Below are 16,461 nucleotides of genomic sequence, written 5' to 3' on the forward strand. Positions count from 1 at the left end.
CTCTATGATCACAATTGATTAATCGTCATATACAAATATCCTACTGCAAATATAGTCAAGCTGGTTAACATGGTTTTCGTATAACGAAATCATCGGTAAACTTGTATATATAGTGCAATAGCTAGAGGGAGAGTTAGCGGAGAATTGTATTTCACTGTGAGAATTATGGTACTGAAAGAGAAACAGGAAGAGAAAAAGAGAGAGAGAGAGAGAGAGTACACACGTACCCGAAACCTCAATAACAGATCATAAAACATTGAGCCTGTAGTATCGCGTAAAAAATTGTTTCGAAAAAGATAAAACATATTAATTAATTATCATCGATTTGTTTAACTATTATTAATTTAATTACCAGAAAGAACGTTTCAATGTAGAGACAAAATTTATGCTCGGATAAATAAGGAAAACAGAGTATGAGAAAAGATTTCGAAATTAAGATATAATATTCAAATAATATGTAGAGAGAGAGAGAGAGAGACGACTTAGGACTAGTACTTTTATACGCAGAATAATAAAAAGGATCGATTGGTTAAAACAAAATTAGGTTGTGTACCAAAAATTCAGTGCAATTACATCTGACGGGTGCATCGGTGCATTCACATAAAAAATAAGATGGTAGCAGATCGAAACATATTATACCGTATGGTTTTTTTTCTTTTATCATTTTATTCTATTTTTATTTAAAATAACCGCAGTAACCTGTTCCGGTTACCAAAATCACTATATATAATATATACATTTTAATTTTTAAGCAAATACACAGAGAATAAAATATTGTTAAATTATTTGAAATGTATTTAACTACGTGTTCTGTGATTTCATTTCAAGCGTAAATAACCTTTTGGTTATTCTATACACTTTGTTATAGGTTGTAGATGAAATCATTCAAACGTTAACGGTTGCTAATCGAATTGTCGATGACTCCAGAAACATTATTTCGATTGTATAGACCGATGGCCGCGGATGTAGAATTGGAAAAAAATGTTACGTGTAGTAGTAGTAGTGGTAGGAGTAATTCGGATAAAAGATTAACGCGTCGTTTAAGGATCGACACGAAAAGGAGTGGCTAGGATAAACGAAGGGAAACTTGAGCAATATCGAAAACCGATTCGGAACTTGCCAATGATAAAAGAGAGGTATGACGAAGGTGGCGAGTAGTATTAGTACTAGTAAAAGGAAAATCGGTAGACCGTTTGTTCTGCGATTTGATGGAATTGAATACTTAATAAGATAAAGACGACAAAATTCGGTAGGTAGGTAGTAGAAGGATTAAATTCGTTTTAAAATTGAAAGCATTTCGCGTACCGTTGCTCGTAGACGACGACGACGACGACGACGACGACGACGACGACGATGTGAACGAAATCGACCACGACGACGTGGAGATAGTAGTGGTGATGACGTTCCTGAGAAAAAGAGGAGAAAGAGAAAGTGCGACTCTTTCTCCAGGAAGCGACAGATGCAAGAGCAAGATAGACCACGATTCCGTAGTGTAGGGGCAAAACGACTACGTGAAGAGTCATAATTAAATTCAGATTTCACGAGAAAAAATGAGAAAAAAAAGAAAAGAAAGAAAGAAAGAAAGAAAGAGAAGCTTCACAGCGAAAAGAAAGAACCTGAAAGATGAGAGAAAAGAGCTGGGGTTGGGTGGGTGGTTGGTGGCTCTTTGGAGAAAAGAAGGAAAGACGAGTAGAGATTGGCCGACAGAGAGAAAAAAATAGACGTTGTACGTAAAGGAGGAAGAAGAAAAAAGGTTGGATCTTACGATTTCTGAGATATACGAAAGTCTTAGAGAAGTATGCGTCGTAGTAGTCCTCCTCCTCCTGGACTTCATCCTCGTCTTCATCTTCGTCCTCGTCTTCGTCGTCGTCGTCGTTGTCGACGTTGCCGTAATTGAATTAAAATTTGAATCGTCAGAGGAATGAGTACCTTAAATGGCAAGTGGATGAAGACGAAGAAGCAAAAGGGAAAAGGGTGGAGTCGGTATTCAAGGATCTATTCCCTCTTAGTATCCTTTCCTCGATTTCTCCATTCGCCGTTATGCGAAAGTACACAAAGAAAAAGAGAGAGAAAGAGAGACAAAACGAGTTTCTTTTCTCACCAACGAAAAGAATATTTCAACAGACTACTCTGTTCGTAAAAGATAGCAGCCTGTTCGTATCGTTCTATATATAACACCAGCTACGTAATCTATAGAAACGTTTTCAGCGTTTTCGCGATGTGGATCGAATCGAGTATTCGCTGTTTGAATTCGGTCAGAATTTTAAATCACGCTTGGTCGGTGCAAAAAATTTGTCGCTCTTTATTCTCGATTTTGTGCAGAAAGTTTCACTCGGTCAAAGAAAATATATATATAGATATAGATATATTATATAATATATCTTCTCTTTAAATGAATTTTCGGATACCGAGACGGACTTAAAGTTTTTCTTTTAAGTTGAGAACAAAATTTACAAAGATAGCTAGTTTGGAAGGCAGTTATTTTTTTAACTTTTCGTCCTTGGAAATTGAACGAGACTTTTTTCCTTTCTCTCGTCTTCTCGTTTTTTATTTCATCCAAGTTCGACTCTCTTATCGAAACGAGCCAACGCAAATGCCACTCTGACGCCCACTTTGACACGTTTCTCCATCACCCTTAAAAGTACCCATCACCTAGAGCTTCTCGAAGACTCGATATCGTTGATCTCCCGTTTAGTGGAACTTACTTATACTAGCTGAATGACAAATAGGATAAGCATCGTTAGCTGATTATTATTTGCCCATATGTGCGCGCTCACGCGAGAATCGTTTGCGTGGGTGTGTATGCTCATAGACATATTGATTATTATCTCATCACGAAACAACGTGTAATGGAAGTCTTGGAAGAGTAATAAAGATCATAAAATATTTATTATATACCTTCATTGTTATTCTATTTTTCACCGTAATGAAAAAGAAGCACCAAAATGTTCAAGTTTTCGCGAGGTAAATAACAATGAACTTTCAGAGATAATCGCACGAGCGCGATCCAGCATGGTTGTGTCGGAAAGAAAGGAAATAGTGGAAGAAACAAAGAGAAAAGTTTTTCGTTTGTTTGACGGAAAGTTACTCAGTACTAAGTCGTAAGTTTTTCCTTTTCTACTTTAAGCTTATCTTTTCCTTAAAATAAAGTTTGCTCGTGTTGTACCGTACCCGATGGGATTCACTTCGGATAATTGATAATGTAAATATCAAAGAAACGTGTTAGCGGTTTAGATGGGACTATTTAGGCATATAATATAAGCTTTAATATTATATTTTCTTTCATTTTATTAGTTAATTCGAAGATTACGCTTATTCAACGCGTGAACGCAAACGTCTGATTAAACGACGAACGAGAAAGATTTATTTTTACAGAAGCATGGTTCGGTAAATTGGTTTTCAGGCGATCAAAGCTGACATAATCGTCGAACGATGGCACTTTGAACGCGTCAGTTGCCATATAATGTGCGTTAAACCGACGTTGAAAATTAATTAGTTTCATTACCGTCGTGGCTGCGCAAGGGCAGATAACTGCTATCATCAGTTAAGAGGTTACCATGCGATTTATCGAAAGATCGAATCAAAATCCTTTTATTTAATTAAATCCTACGAAGAGGGTATATTTTGAAAATAATATTTTCTTCTAAATTTTCTATTCAATGATATACTATATTTCCTACTTTATTTCAGCCAGGTCATTAAGCCGCGAGCTTGTAAAAAGAAGATCCGTGAAACTTTCAATCTTGCGAACAATCTCCGTTTCTCCTTTTATTCCGTCGCCTATACTTTTTTCTTTTCCTCTCTTCCTTTAGCTCTATCTTTGTTTCTTCTTGTCTTTTTTTTCTCTCTCTCTCTCTCTTTAATTTTTACATTTTTCTCTCTTGGCTTGCAACGTTTCTTTTCTTGTGAAAAAAACAGACGCGATAAACTTGCTTCTACGGTGCGTAGGAACTTGAAGAGATTTACGATGTTTTTGGATAATTAAAATATATTTTTATTTATATTTATTCTCGTTATTTCTCTTTCTTTTTTTCTCTCTCTCCCTCTCTTGATCTTTTGTAACAGAATATTGTTCTAATAAGATTATTAAAAGGAAGATGAAAATAGAACGAAGTAAATATGGAAAGACATTTTCGAAAGTACTATACGAATGTTGCTAAGGTCGAAGTCGTTTTTATCTCAGAGTTTTCACTGAGCGAGACATCCCTAATCCGCAATTTCAATCTTCCTCTCCCTCGCGAGCTAAAGAAATGTACGACAAATGTTAGAGAGAGTGAGAGAGATTGAAAGATAGAGAGAAGACGATAGATGGAAGAGAACAGGTGTAGGAGGGGTAGGTTTTATAGAAACGAGAGATGCAAGCCGTGAATCAACGGACGATTCACAGCGGGACTCATTCCGTCTTCTTTTTATTCTTGAGACTTGTGGATTGATGGTATCACTCGCAGATGGAAATGCGTGTAATTTTTATAACGCCGACGCTCCACGATCATTCTCTTTGCGATTTTCTAAAGAACAGTCCGTCTCGGTAACGGTACCAACGTGAACATAACCGACGAGATATCAGCAACGACGCGCCATGAATTTTTATATACAATCAAGGGAGCAATGCCGAGAATGATCCTGAATCTCTCTTTGTCCATTTTTAATTCTCTCTCTTTCTCTCTCTCTCTCTCTCTCTCTCTCTCTCTGTCTTCCCTTCTATTTTCTTTTTTTCTCTTATTTCAAACAGTTAAACTTTTCTATTTGCATTCTAAAGATAACAAAATAAGAAGTTTTTTATTTGTCTTTTCTGAGAACTTTGTTTATCCCAAATTTTATACATCGATATCCATTAATAAGTACATCAATAAGTTCTTAAAAAATTTTCGCGAATCTTGTGTAAACGTCACTAATTTTAGCTAAATTAAAAGGAAGATTTTTTCTTTCTGTTTTTAATTCATTAGATATTCTTACATGCAGAGAGAGATTAATATTCACGTCAGACCAGTGCACGTGAATATATTACCAAGTAGTATATTTGTTATAGGGTATTTTGTAAATTTGGAAATATTCTCGAAAGAACTATTATATTATTGTGTATATTTTATATTATTTAATATATTTCTAAATTTTTTATTTTTTGTAGTAATACGACAAATCCGATTGCAATAAAACATCTACATGCACACTCTGCTTTCAATTTTTTTATCTTTTATTTTTTGGACATTTTTCCCCACCTTTTGTTCCTTCTTTCTCTCTTCCTCTCTCTTTCTCCTACATACATACACACTCACAGTCTTTTTTTCGAAAACGGTTCCGTGCATGTGAAAGCGCGCGAGTGCACCGAGCCCCGCGTATAGATCTAGGCGGGCTCGCCAACGAATAATAAATTATCACCAGCAGTAGCATGCGTGCACATGAATTTTCCGGGCTCACTGCATTTCCTCGTCGACCAATGTCATGCGGCCGATTCTCGCGCACAGGACGCGTGAAAAAAATTCCCGGATTCTGGACGTGTTTCTATCGACTGTTAGCTCGTATCCTCTTCCACCCCGTTTTCTCGCATTCCTCCCACGCAATCCTCCCCTTCTCCTCTGTCCACACAATCCCCTGCTGACCCTCCTGTCCCCCTTTTCGCGCTCTTTCGGTTATACGACGAATATGAATGCGTCGAACTTTTATTTTATCTCTACGAATGCGAGGACTTTTTTCCTATGGCTCCAGGTGAAACTGAATTTTTCGTTCTGTAAAATTCCTTCTATACCGATGAAAATTATTTTCCACGAATCTTTCTTCTCGTTTTATCATCGATTTATCGTATTCGTGATTCAAGCGACCATTCCTAAGAATTCGATCGGATTCGCTCCTTCCTAGTTGAAATTCGTGTGTTGTTTGTTCTGTAAAATAAACAGTCGAGATATACGACTGCAACCTAGTTTTAAGTGTTACTTCCTTCCAAAATGGAAAATATCTTCCTTTTTTATATCTACAATATTCGGTTATAGTGTGGTTTCATTTATTTAACTTTGTGATGTGTACCGTTGTCTGTTTGTTTTTAACAAATATTAAACGATATCGCGGAACGTTAGTTGACTTATTTTTTATTACTATATGAGATTAAGAGAAATTATGATCGAAATCTAAATTGTATAACATGAAATCAGATCATTTGAAAAGTATCGAATAAATAAAAAAGTTAATCGTATGTCTCTATTATTAATCTACAATTTCATTCCCCCAATTCCTAATATCGCTATAAACAACACGTCCTAGTTAGTACTTCAAAAGAGTGCACGACATTCGAATGTGAATTTATAAAATGTGTCGATTCCGTGATGGAATTCGATAAAACATACAATAGTACGCTCGTCGTTTAAATCGACGAGCCGATGCACTTCCGGCGGAAACGTTTTTATCGGCCTATTCACGCATGGATTCTCAATGGTCAGGGTATTTAATAAAATACGAGTACTGACAGTAGCGATGGGTCATTAAACCTTGGGTCGACCTTACGAAGGGTCAGTGCTATTAGGCATCGAGGACGACGGCTTCTCATCGGCAATTCGGCGCAGCGTGCGCCTAATTGGTCAGATTTGTAATCGGCTGTGGAGAGCGTCAGGTCGATTCTGCTTTGGCACAGCGTGCACGGAGCTTCGGTGAAGAGTGGAGAAGAGACGAGAGGAGTGAAGAGGGTTGTGAACTGAGCGAGAGAGATGGGTTGGGAGGAGATCGCGTGGCCAGGACGCAGCTGAGTGGGGAGAAAATACATTGATGATGAGAGGGAGAATCGGTGAATGAACGAGAAGACTTGGAAGAGGGACGTGGAGTACGGGTAGTGTAAGTGTGTGCGTGCACGAGCGCGCGCGCCCCAACAATTACACTATACCACTCTCTCGAACTGGTCATCGATATGGTGTGGAGAAGGGGGGGGGAGCTTTAACGCGGGACACAGATGTGTTTGAAACATCGTACCTTTACCTACCCCTCTGCGCTAACCTAAATTTAAATCCTCGCTTCGCTTCGATTCCTGCCGACTATCCCCTAGAGAGGGGAAAAGGGTTACATCGCAAATATCGACGCATATATTGTAATCCGCGCTAATTTAATTACTCGTCGTCATCGGTGGCCATTAAATTGAATAGAACGATTCAAATGTATGGGTGGCTCTTCTCTGCTGTCGTAAAAGTTAGAGACACATCCTAGAAATGGTTGCTTCTCGTTTGGCAAATTCAAAATAGTCGGTACACAAGTACTTTCCTTTTTTCTTATCGTTTTTATTGGTTATTTTTTTCAGAATTAACCGGTCGATCTGTGGAATATTATTTTGTTTGCAGAATTGTCACAGAAAGAAAGAAGTTTGATAAATTGATAGCAAATGATTTAAGCGATGTCATTCTAATCGGCATTTTAACTTGGAGGCAGGAGAGAAAGTAATTATTTAAACGGCAAGAGTAACAGCTCTGTTAATTGACTATTACTCGTAATTCCGTCATCGTGTGGCAAATTTATGTGGCAATTGACGGGCCGCTTGTTTGCGCTCGAAGAGGCTTCGTGTGAAATCCGACTGGTCATCGAGTTGTATAATAGTACGACTAGCTCGTTAGTCTAAACAGAGCTCAGTGCGAACCACGAAACGGCCGGTGAGTCGCACCGTGAACCGATGGATGGAACACCGTCGACTGACCGAGCGATCCTGTTGCTGATGTATATTTATATATTTATGTTTATATTTTCATGCGGATGACATATTATTGATGTTTTACGACATCGTGCACATTTCCATGACGTATTTCGTTTTATCAATTAAATGCATCGATCGTTTCCGATATTAGAAAGAAAAAAGAATGCCGAGTTAATGATCGTATCGAATATTTTCCGTATATAAACAGAAGTTGTGTCGTAATATCGAAGGGATAGCGCATTATAATCTTTAATTGGTACGTTCATGGATATCAGACTTATTGTTCTTCATTAATTGGAGGCAACATTCGACTAGCACAATATTTCATGAAAAGAGCGTAATCTCGATAGAAGATCGAGAGAAAATGGACGTAAAAAAAGAAAATAAGGGGAATGAGTGAGCTGGGAGAGAGAGAGAGAGAGGGAAGAGGGAGAGAAAATATCAGAGGCTCCATTCTTGCGAGTAATTCGCAATCCAAGCCAAAGATGGACGTTTCGTAATTATTCAAAGCAGAGTTCCCTGAAGGACCCAATTAGCGTCGGGCGCTTTTCGAAGCTTCCGTCGAGAGTTTGGGATTGGTTTTACAATTTGCCTGCATTAAAAAAGCATAGGAAACATGGCGTAAGTGCAAAAGTGATTCATGCCGTCGGATAGTTCTTATATATTTTTTGCGCGATTATAATCTCCAGCTTTATAACGTTAATGATTCTAAATACATCGTATCTCGTCCGTAGCATCCTTTGATTTATAAAGTTAATGCTGGTAGTAAAAGTAACAGTAGTAGTGGTAGTAAAAATTTCCAACAAAATAACATCGTCGAATGGAAATGAACAGATGCGCTACGAGATACTGGGGAATGTTTTTTATTTTTCACGATGTATAGTTGTAAAATAACAATGTATTATATTCATAGGATATATGATGGAGAAATAATCGAAAAAATGTATTATGATATCATTCAGCGTATCGCGACTGCGATTAATGTTATGATGAAGACGATGCAATCATTTACAACAGCTGTGGTACGTGTAATTATCAAGCCATTACTTAAAGTATTACGAGTTGTAAGTTGAAGGTTTTGGTTAAGCGTTAATTCTCGCTATACTTCAGCCGTTTAAAAATAAGTTTTTATTCATGAATAATAAGAAAGTTAGATGAGTTTGCTAGTACATTATGTGGAGATTATATAAGCCGAAGAGCAGTGTTTTACAATGGTGAAAATATTTTTTCATGCTCTGTCGATGAAGCTATATATGCAATACAAGTGAACATGTATGTGAATATAATATATATGTATAAATATGCAATGTAGACATTTGCGTAAACGTATGTCGTTATAGCTCGTTGTTGCAATGATCTCATCTCGATGAAGTTAATGGAGAAAATGACTATTTCAAGACCAATAACTTTTTATAAACGAGAAAAGAAGACGCAAAATATCACGATTGTCAATTCGCAACGTGTCGGTTCCGAATGTAGCTTTGAGTGTTTATAACGCTTCTGATATGATTGATTAAACGAAGCGCGAGCACGTCAAGAGGCATATTTCGACGAAAAAAAGGGGCAACGCGATCGCGACGATCGGCATTACTAGCAGATAATTGAACGAAGCGCTATCGAGCTGCATGGCACAATCCGACATTGATTTGTAAATCAATCCCCCTCCCGACCCCTTCGAAATCCATCGTTGAACTGAGTCATTGTCCTCTATGAAATTTCTTTTATTTAAATATTGTTTATATGACTGTTTATATGACACTTATATGAAATATTGTTTATATGTCAATTGTGTTTTAAGGATTTTTATAGCGAGGTTTCTTTTTTATACGGTCATGTTTATCTCTTCGTTATTTTTTAAATATTAACAAGAAACGTATACACCTAATAGAAAAATAAAATTGACTTTTGATTTATTTAATAAATAAATTATGTGCGTTTTTTTGTGCGGTGTGATAACGTTTTTAATATATATTATCTTTATTCTACACGTTATTTTTTAAATATTAGTAAGAAACATGTACATCTAATAAAAAAACTAGCATAAATTTTTGATTTATTTAATAAATAAATTATCATATCAAGCTTGACTAGCGTGGTTATGAAGAAAGCCGAGTTACGTACGTGTGAAGACAAGCTTGTATGCGTCTATAAAACGTTAGTAACAATTTGAATTTACAAGTATACATGAACTTCTAATTGGTCACTTCAAGTCCGAAATAATTATCAGCCAATCAGCGCTCTTTGCTGATTTTCCTTCTTTCTTTTTCCTGGCGTCGATTCTGGGGATCGCACGGATATTTCGTGATCCCGTGAACCTCAGGTAATTAAAAGATATTTTCTAACTTACACCTTTCTATTATATATATCAAACGATAGCTAGAAGCAAGATTTTTATACGTGATTGTTTTCAAAACGAAATATTGAAAAGTTCGAAAGATATTCATGTTTTTCTGCTATCCGCCAAATCTAACCAAGGTTACTTAACAATACTTTTTTCTAATTTCAAACTTATTTTCATGGTATCGATACTTACTACCATCTCTAATGGTGCTCTAATTAATTATTTTTCATAATTATGTCTTCAAAGATTGTCTTTTGAATTATAAATTCGATTTTTATAACGTACACACACATACAGGCATATATATATAAGTATAAGTAACTTGTACACATACACTCATATATTTGATTTTATTTATATTGTACTAATGTATTCTTATTTGTTACTTTTTTTAGGTTTCCGAGCATTGGGAGGGTCCAACACGAATACGCATACCTAACCTTATTGTTGTGTTCACTTTTTATCTTCATATTTGTCGAGGTAAGTCTATCTCTTATTTTTATAACGTAGAAAAGTGTAATAGGAAGAGTATGAGAAAAAGCAAGAATGTGGAAGAAGGAGAATAAGGAAGAGAAGAAAGAAAGAAAGAGAGAGAGAGAGAGTAGAAATACTAAACATTCGACATATAAACACGTATTAACGCGTCTTTGTGTTTTTCAGCTATGCTCGAGCTAACAATGAGATAAAAACAAAACAGTTGAAATTCGTTACTCTCAAGGGTAAACAGAGAGAGAGATGCTCATTCTTCTCACGGCCTTCGACAAGTTAAGACATACAAAAGTGTGACAACGTATTAAATTATTGAGATTTTATTACTAACGTTATTTTTTAGGTTACTCTTTATTTAGTTTTAAATAAAATATCTTTTAAAGTGTGCCCTGCCTTCAGGTATGATTTCAGGAAATATTGTAATATAATTTTTAGTATGTTTCAGTTTTTCACATTTTTTATTTAATTTTATTTATTATTCGTCATCATAATTTTCTCTATGATTATTCTATATTAATATTATTATTATTCGGTTTAAACGTGTGCTCATCGTCATCCTAAGGGTAGGAGACCCATCCTGCATTCATCGATGAAGATTCGAAGTGAGTATATTTTTGTATTCCATAATTCTACAAACATTTTAATGGTTTTCAATAATAGTAATGATATTAATAGTATTGTTTTTTTATTTCTGTTTTAGATTGCAATCGTGCACGAAACAATGTACGAGAGTGTTGTATCGTTTAAATATAATTAAAATCACTGATTAGAAGCACGTTCGTTCGTTAATTTCAATTCGTTCGCGTTACGCGATTGTATTAGAAATTATATATATTAAATTAACTGCGCCCAAAGCAGTAATTGTATCAGGGTTTATTCGAGTAAAGTTGTATTTTTATCTTTAAACAGTCGCACAGACTGTTCGCGTATTAAAATCAGTGCATCAATGAAGATTTTTGTACTTGCATTGACTGTGTGCAAAGCAGTCTTTGTAAGCAGTTGTAGAATCAGTGATCGGGCGCATAATAAATTAAAATCAAACGCGAATTAGAGTCAGTGTTGTTCGTCGTATAATAAAATTTCGGTTTCGCGATAAGAAACTCATTTATAGTTTCTTATACTCGTTTACCGCGTTATTAGATTCACGCGAGATGCATCACCATGATGCAATTGAGCTTCGTTCCATTGAATTGCATTGTAAGTATTCATTTTTATTTACATTTTATTCGATTTTATTCTATATGATTTTGAATCATATTATAGATAACTTATCGTTTTATTCTTTTTTATTTTACAGATATGACTACAGATTGTCTTCCTATTCTAAGATGTGGAATGAATTCTTCGATGGATCTCCCATGGATCTTCTTCAATAGCAAATTCAGAAATTCTTCAATCGTCAGGCTGCAATACTTGCTACGAAGTAGGAGTGTTTTGGAGCCACCGTAGAACTTCTAATGGTGACTGTTCATATTTCGTATATGCGTTATTTTAATTCTAAAATGTCACATATATGTTATATAACATTATTTGTTCTTACAAATTAATTTTGTGTCCTTGTTATCGCTGTCGTCGTCGTCTACTTTGTAAGTGCTCATCTTACGTTAAAGAGATATTATGCAATGTCAACAGATTTCGCAAAGAACATAATTAATGAGCGCTTGTTCGTTACTTTAGGAGCTACTCGTGTTTTTCGTCATTATGTGTTACGGCTAAAAATGGTGTGAAAGAAGGAACCGATAAGAACCAAGTTTTATGAGTTACAAAATTTAAGAAGAAATATCTAAATATAATATATACTATATAAATAAATATACAGGATGAGAAGAATAGTGTATATTTATCGACAAACTTTGTATATCGATTATGTTTAGCCAAAAGTAACTAACTAAACTTTATACTAATCTGAGTTGTTGCTCGTCAAACAAATTAATGGGAAAAATCAGGTTTGGGAAAAATATGCTTTTTGTTAAAGCTTTCATAGCCCGCTATTGATGTTTTATATATATAAAGGATCACTTTTCCTGGATTGTCTATGAAATTCTAAGCAATATAAGCTATATAAGTAATTTAGATCATAATTGTGGTTAGTGACTTTTTGGTGAACATAGACGAGATTTTTAAATTTTTTCGTTCAAAAAAAGTTTTTTATTTGTGATCGCGGCTACTAATAATTACTTTCAGAACACATTTTACTAATTGTAAGAAGTATTTTTGACTTTTTACTGCTAAATCTTGACATACAGTGATTTATGTTTAAATGCTCCACCCTGTATACGAATACATATTGAGGAAATCAAGCGTGAGGAAAACAACGAGCGAGAAAATTTGTCGTCCGACGAGAATGCATCTGGTAAGAATTGCGATCCGATAATTTAAAACGTGCCCTATCTACGGTATTTATGTTGTTGCAATATCGTAACGCCCAATGTTATTGCCGAACACGTCGGTGATAGTAAATCCATTGGTTTAGCAATATCGCTTCAACCATGTTTGTATTTGCACACACGAGAGAGAGAGAGAAAGAAATATGAGAAAAAGGAAGAGAATATGCGGCTATGACCGTTTACGATTTTAATTTTCCTCCTCCATGCAAGATGACCGCGAGGATATAAATCGAAAGTAAATCGTTAAACCAATTTACGCGTTTTTAATTTTCGCATGACAGCTTTTTGTTGAAATAAAAATTTACGAACGGTTGTTTTCATTTCGAGTTTAGTTGCCTAGGGTTGCGAGGATCAAACAAATAGTATAAAATTAAACGGCGAATTTTTCCGATATTAATCGTTTATTTATACTGTCACTAGCAGGGGTTTTTTTTAAATGATCTTTTCTTTTTTTGATATTTTCCCAAATATTTTTCGATTATCAAAAATATACATAAATATATCTTATATAAGTGCCGCAAACGAAATCCACTGAAGTCTCAGCACTGTAGTTGAATCACATCAATTTTTCTTTGTTCTCCTTTATCACAAATTTGACCCGTTTTATCGTGATTAATAATACAAAGGTAGGTAGGAAGGTAGGTAGGTAGATAGATATAAGTATTATAGGTATACGCGGGTGTGAGATGTATCATCTTAAGTGTAGTTGTCACGAAGAGACCGTCCTCTTCTCCCTCCTTTCTCCTTCTTATCAGTCCGATACCAAAGCTCGATAGTAGAAGCTGATCCTATTCTTAATGATCCTTAGGATTTTTATCTCAAAGAAGAGAAAGAATCGATAATGATATGCCATCGAAGTATCGCTTTTCTATCGTCATCGAAGAATGTAACGATCTTCGCATACATAAGTTCTTTCCTTCTTTATTAAAACTTAGAATTCTATAATGCTAGTTTGATCTTCAAACACTCTGCTGGTGTCTTCCAAACGATCCAAATGTTTCTTCGACTTTTTCATTTTCTATTTGTAAACATACAAAATTTATATTTTCTAGTTGTATGCAAATTTGGCAGGAAACTGCAAATGTTGTACGTGTTTCTTCTTTTTTCTGTCGTTTCAATACTTGCTTAATCCACGTTCTTCTTTCATAATCTTGGACGATGTTTCTTTCAAGGAGTTTGAAAGGGGGAGATTGGAACGTTTCTTCAGCAATGACGACGTGTTGAAATCCATTTGGTCGATTAAGTGCACTTATAATCTTGGGTAAACCGATGATTTCGAATCGATTGGTAGATATCACGTGTAATTTTACCACCAGCCTATAAATAAATATTTTTTTTAGCTGATAGATATCTTTCTTTTTTATATTTAACAAATAAGTAATGTCGGAAAGTAATTCTTAAATATGATCGTTATATATATGTTATCATTATATTTTATACTTCAATTAAATCATGAAAACCCATGGTTTTACTCGAAATAACTAGACGTTTTTGGAAAAGCATATAAAAATACTACTCGTTTCTTGTGAATTCATACATAACTTCGTTATTCCCTAAAATTATTAGTTTAATTGTATAATAAAATTCTTTTTTATATACTTCTCCAAAAACGTCTAATAATTTCAGATAAAACCTAGAATTTCTACAATTTAAATGAATATAATTATACACAATTTAACATTGGCATATACATGATATAATCAAAAAAAGTGTCAAAGATAAAAAGAAATCTATAATATTAATAATGAATAAGTTCATATTTAAATTTGTCATTGTGAAAGTTACTATGCAAATTCATAAGAAATGAATATTTTAATGATTACCTCCACCACCGCCTCCGGACCATCCACCGCCACCTCCGGACCATCCGCTACCACCTCCAGACCATCCACCGCCACCTCCTGATTTCCATCCACCTCCACCACCACCTCCTCCTCCACCGTATTTCCATCCACCTCCACCTCCACCGCCGCTTGGCCACCCACCGCCCCCACCGCTAATGGTGATCACTTTGATGATTTTACCACCTCCACCTCCACCACCACCACCACCACCTCCGTATTTCCAACCACTTCCTCCACCACCGCCACCTGACCAGCCTCCACCCCCACCTCCGCCAGACCAGCCACCACCGCCGCCGGACCAGCCTCCACTGCTTATGTAACCGCCTGTTAACAGAGAAAAAAAATTTGGAATGTGTGGTCCGAACTACGCCAATGACGACTTTCATTCTTCATGCTGTGCAAACCAGTGCCGTCAGACGAGTCAACGTGTTTCCGATACATCTTTCGCTAAGGAAGTTCATTTCGAAATTCTTTTTAAATGTCACAGAATATTTTTTAACGAAGAAAGCAATATGATTTCTTTTCCTTTTTAAACTTGAGAAAAAAATATAGAAAAAAGTAAGTTTTTAGAATAAAAGAATTAAAATATAAACGTATAAGGTAACGATAAACAACTGAAGATATAGAAGAAATAGAAAGTAACTTAAGAGACCGGATCGTTTTTTCATTTTCATTAATTAGCTTCCTCTCGTATAGTTCGGCTCGTTACTTGGAGTTACGAATTACACGTACGCATTACCCGCCGACAGGAACAACGATTTGCGTTCATTTCGTAGGATTAGTGGCGAGCGAGTCTGTTTAATCCCGTGCGATCGCTTACTGTTAAGCGTGCTTATACTCGTTCAATTGAGACGGACTATCAAGTTAGCATTTCATTTGATACAATATTTGATTTTATTCATTCCCAACTATTTACTTCGCGTTATATATTACGAGTAAAAAAAAGGATTAATTAATTAAATTCATTTAATAGATATACGATGACAAATTTTTCAAGCTGCAATTAATTTCAATTATTCATTTGAGTTATAATATCTTCTTTCAAGAAAAACCCTTTTGAAATAGTTTTTTTCTGGCGTATTATCTGAAATTTTCCGTCAGTCATTACTCACCATTAGAAATAAAGTAGGAAGGGCAAAAAATAATCCATTAAACTTATACTCACCATAGGCGGTGGCGAGGCACGCCAATAGGAGCGTAATCACGAACACCTGCAAGGAGAATCAAAAAATGCATGAGTACATCTTTCTCACACCGATGCCTCTCTCTTCATCATCATCATCCTCCTCGTTGTCTCGAAAAGGACCGATGGGGAAAGAACGAGAATGAGAGAGACCAAGAGGGAGAATTTTAGATAGAAAGAGAGAGTGACTAAATAAGAACGAGAGTAAGCGAAAGAAAGAAAGAGAAACAAAAAATCGAGCTCACGCACGAACTTGTCTCTTGTACGTACCTTCATGTCGAGGTGTTTGATGCCCATCGTCGAGAGCGGTGCCTCTTTTATAGCTCTCTCGCCTTTCTTCAACTTGATCCCCGCCCTTCTTGTCTCTCTACGACTTCGTCTTCTTCCTTCTGCTTCACGAAGCTTAACTTTCGTACTACCACCACTATCTCGGCATCACCATCACCATCACCACCACTACCACTACCACTATCGGTATCGCATCTCAACAAAAATCTCCTCCCTACTCGCGATCCTCTCTCTTCTTTTCCCTTCTTCTTCCTCTTCTTCCTACC

General features: G+C 35.8%; 1 protein-coding gene and 1 long non-coding RNA gene across 2 annotated transcripts; one reads left to right on the plus strand and one right to left on the minus strand.

Moving 5' to 3' along the window:
- The first annotated feature begins 9,840 nt into the window (after window positions 1–9,840).
- Window positions 9,841–10,570, plus strand: LOC122519940. Its single transcript, XR_006304405.1, has 2 exons — window positions 9,841–9,983; window positions 10,400–10,570. It is a non-coding gene; the product is annotated as an uncharacterized LOC122519940 (long non-coding RNA).
- A 3,932-nt stretch (window positions 10,571–14,502) lies between these two features.
- Window positions 14,503–16,204, minus strand: LOC122519294 (putative glycine-rich cell wall structural protein 1). The gene is made up of 4 exons (XM_043638661.1): window positions 16,178–16,204; window positions 15,890–15,935; window positions 14,704–15,048; window positions 14,503–14,522 (listed from the first exon to the last, which is right to left on the minus strand). The coding sequence occupies exons 1-4, from the start codon at window positions 16,202–16,204 to the stop codon at window positions 14,503–14,505; spliced, it is 438 nt and encodes a 145-aa protein (XP_043494596.1).
- Between the last annotated feature and the right edge of the window lie 257 nt (window positions 16,205–16,461).

Source organism: Polistes fuscatus, unplaced genomic scaffold (assembly GCF_010416935.1).
Source record: "Polistes fuscatus isolate 324 unplaced genomic scaffold, CU_Pfus_HIC Scaffold3, whole genome shotgun sequence".
Classification (NCBI taxonomy): Eukaryota; Metazoa; Arthropoda; class Insecta; order Hymenoptera; family Vespidae; genus Polistes; species Polistes fuscatus.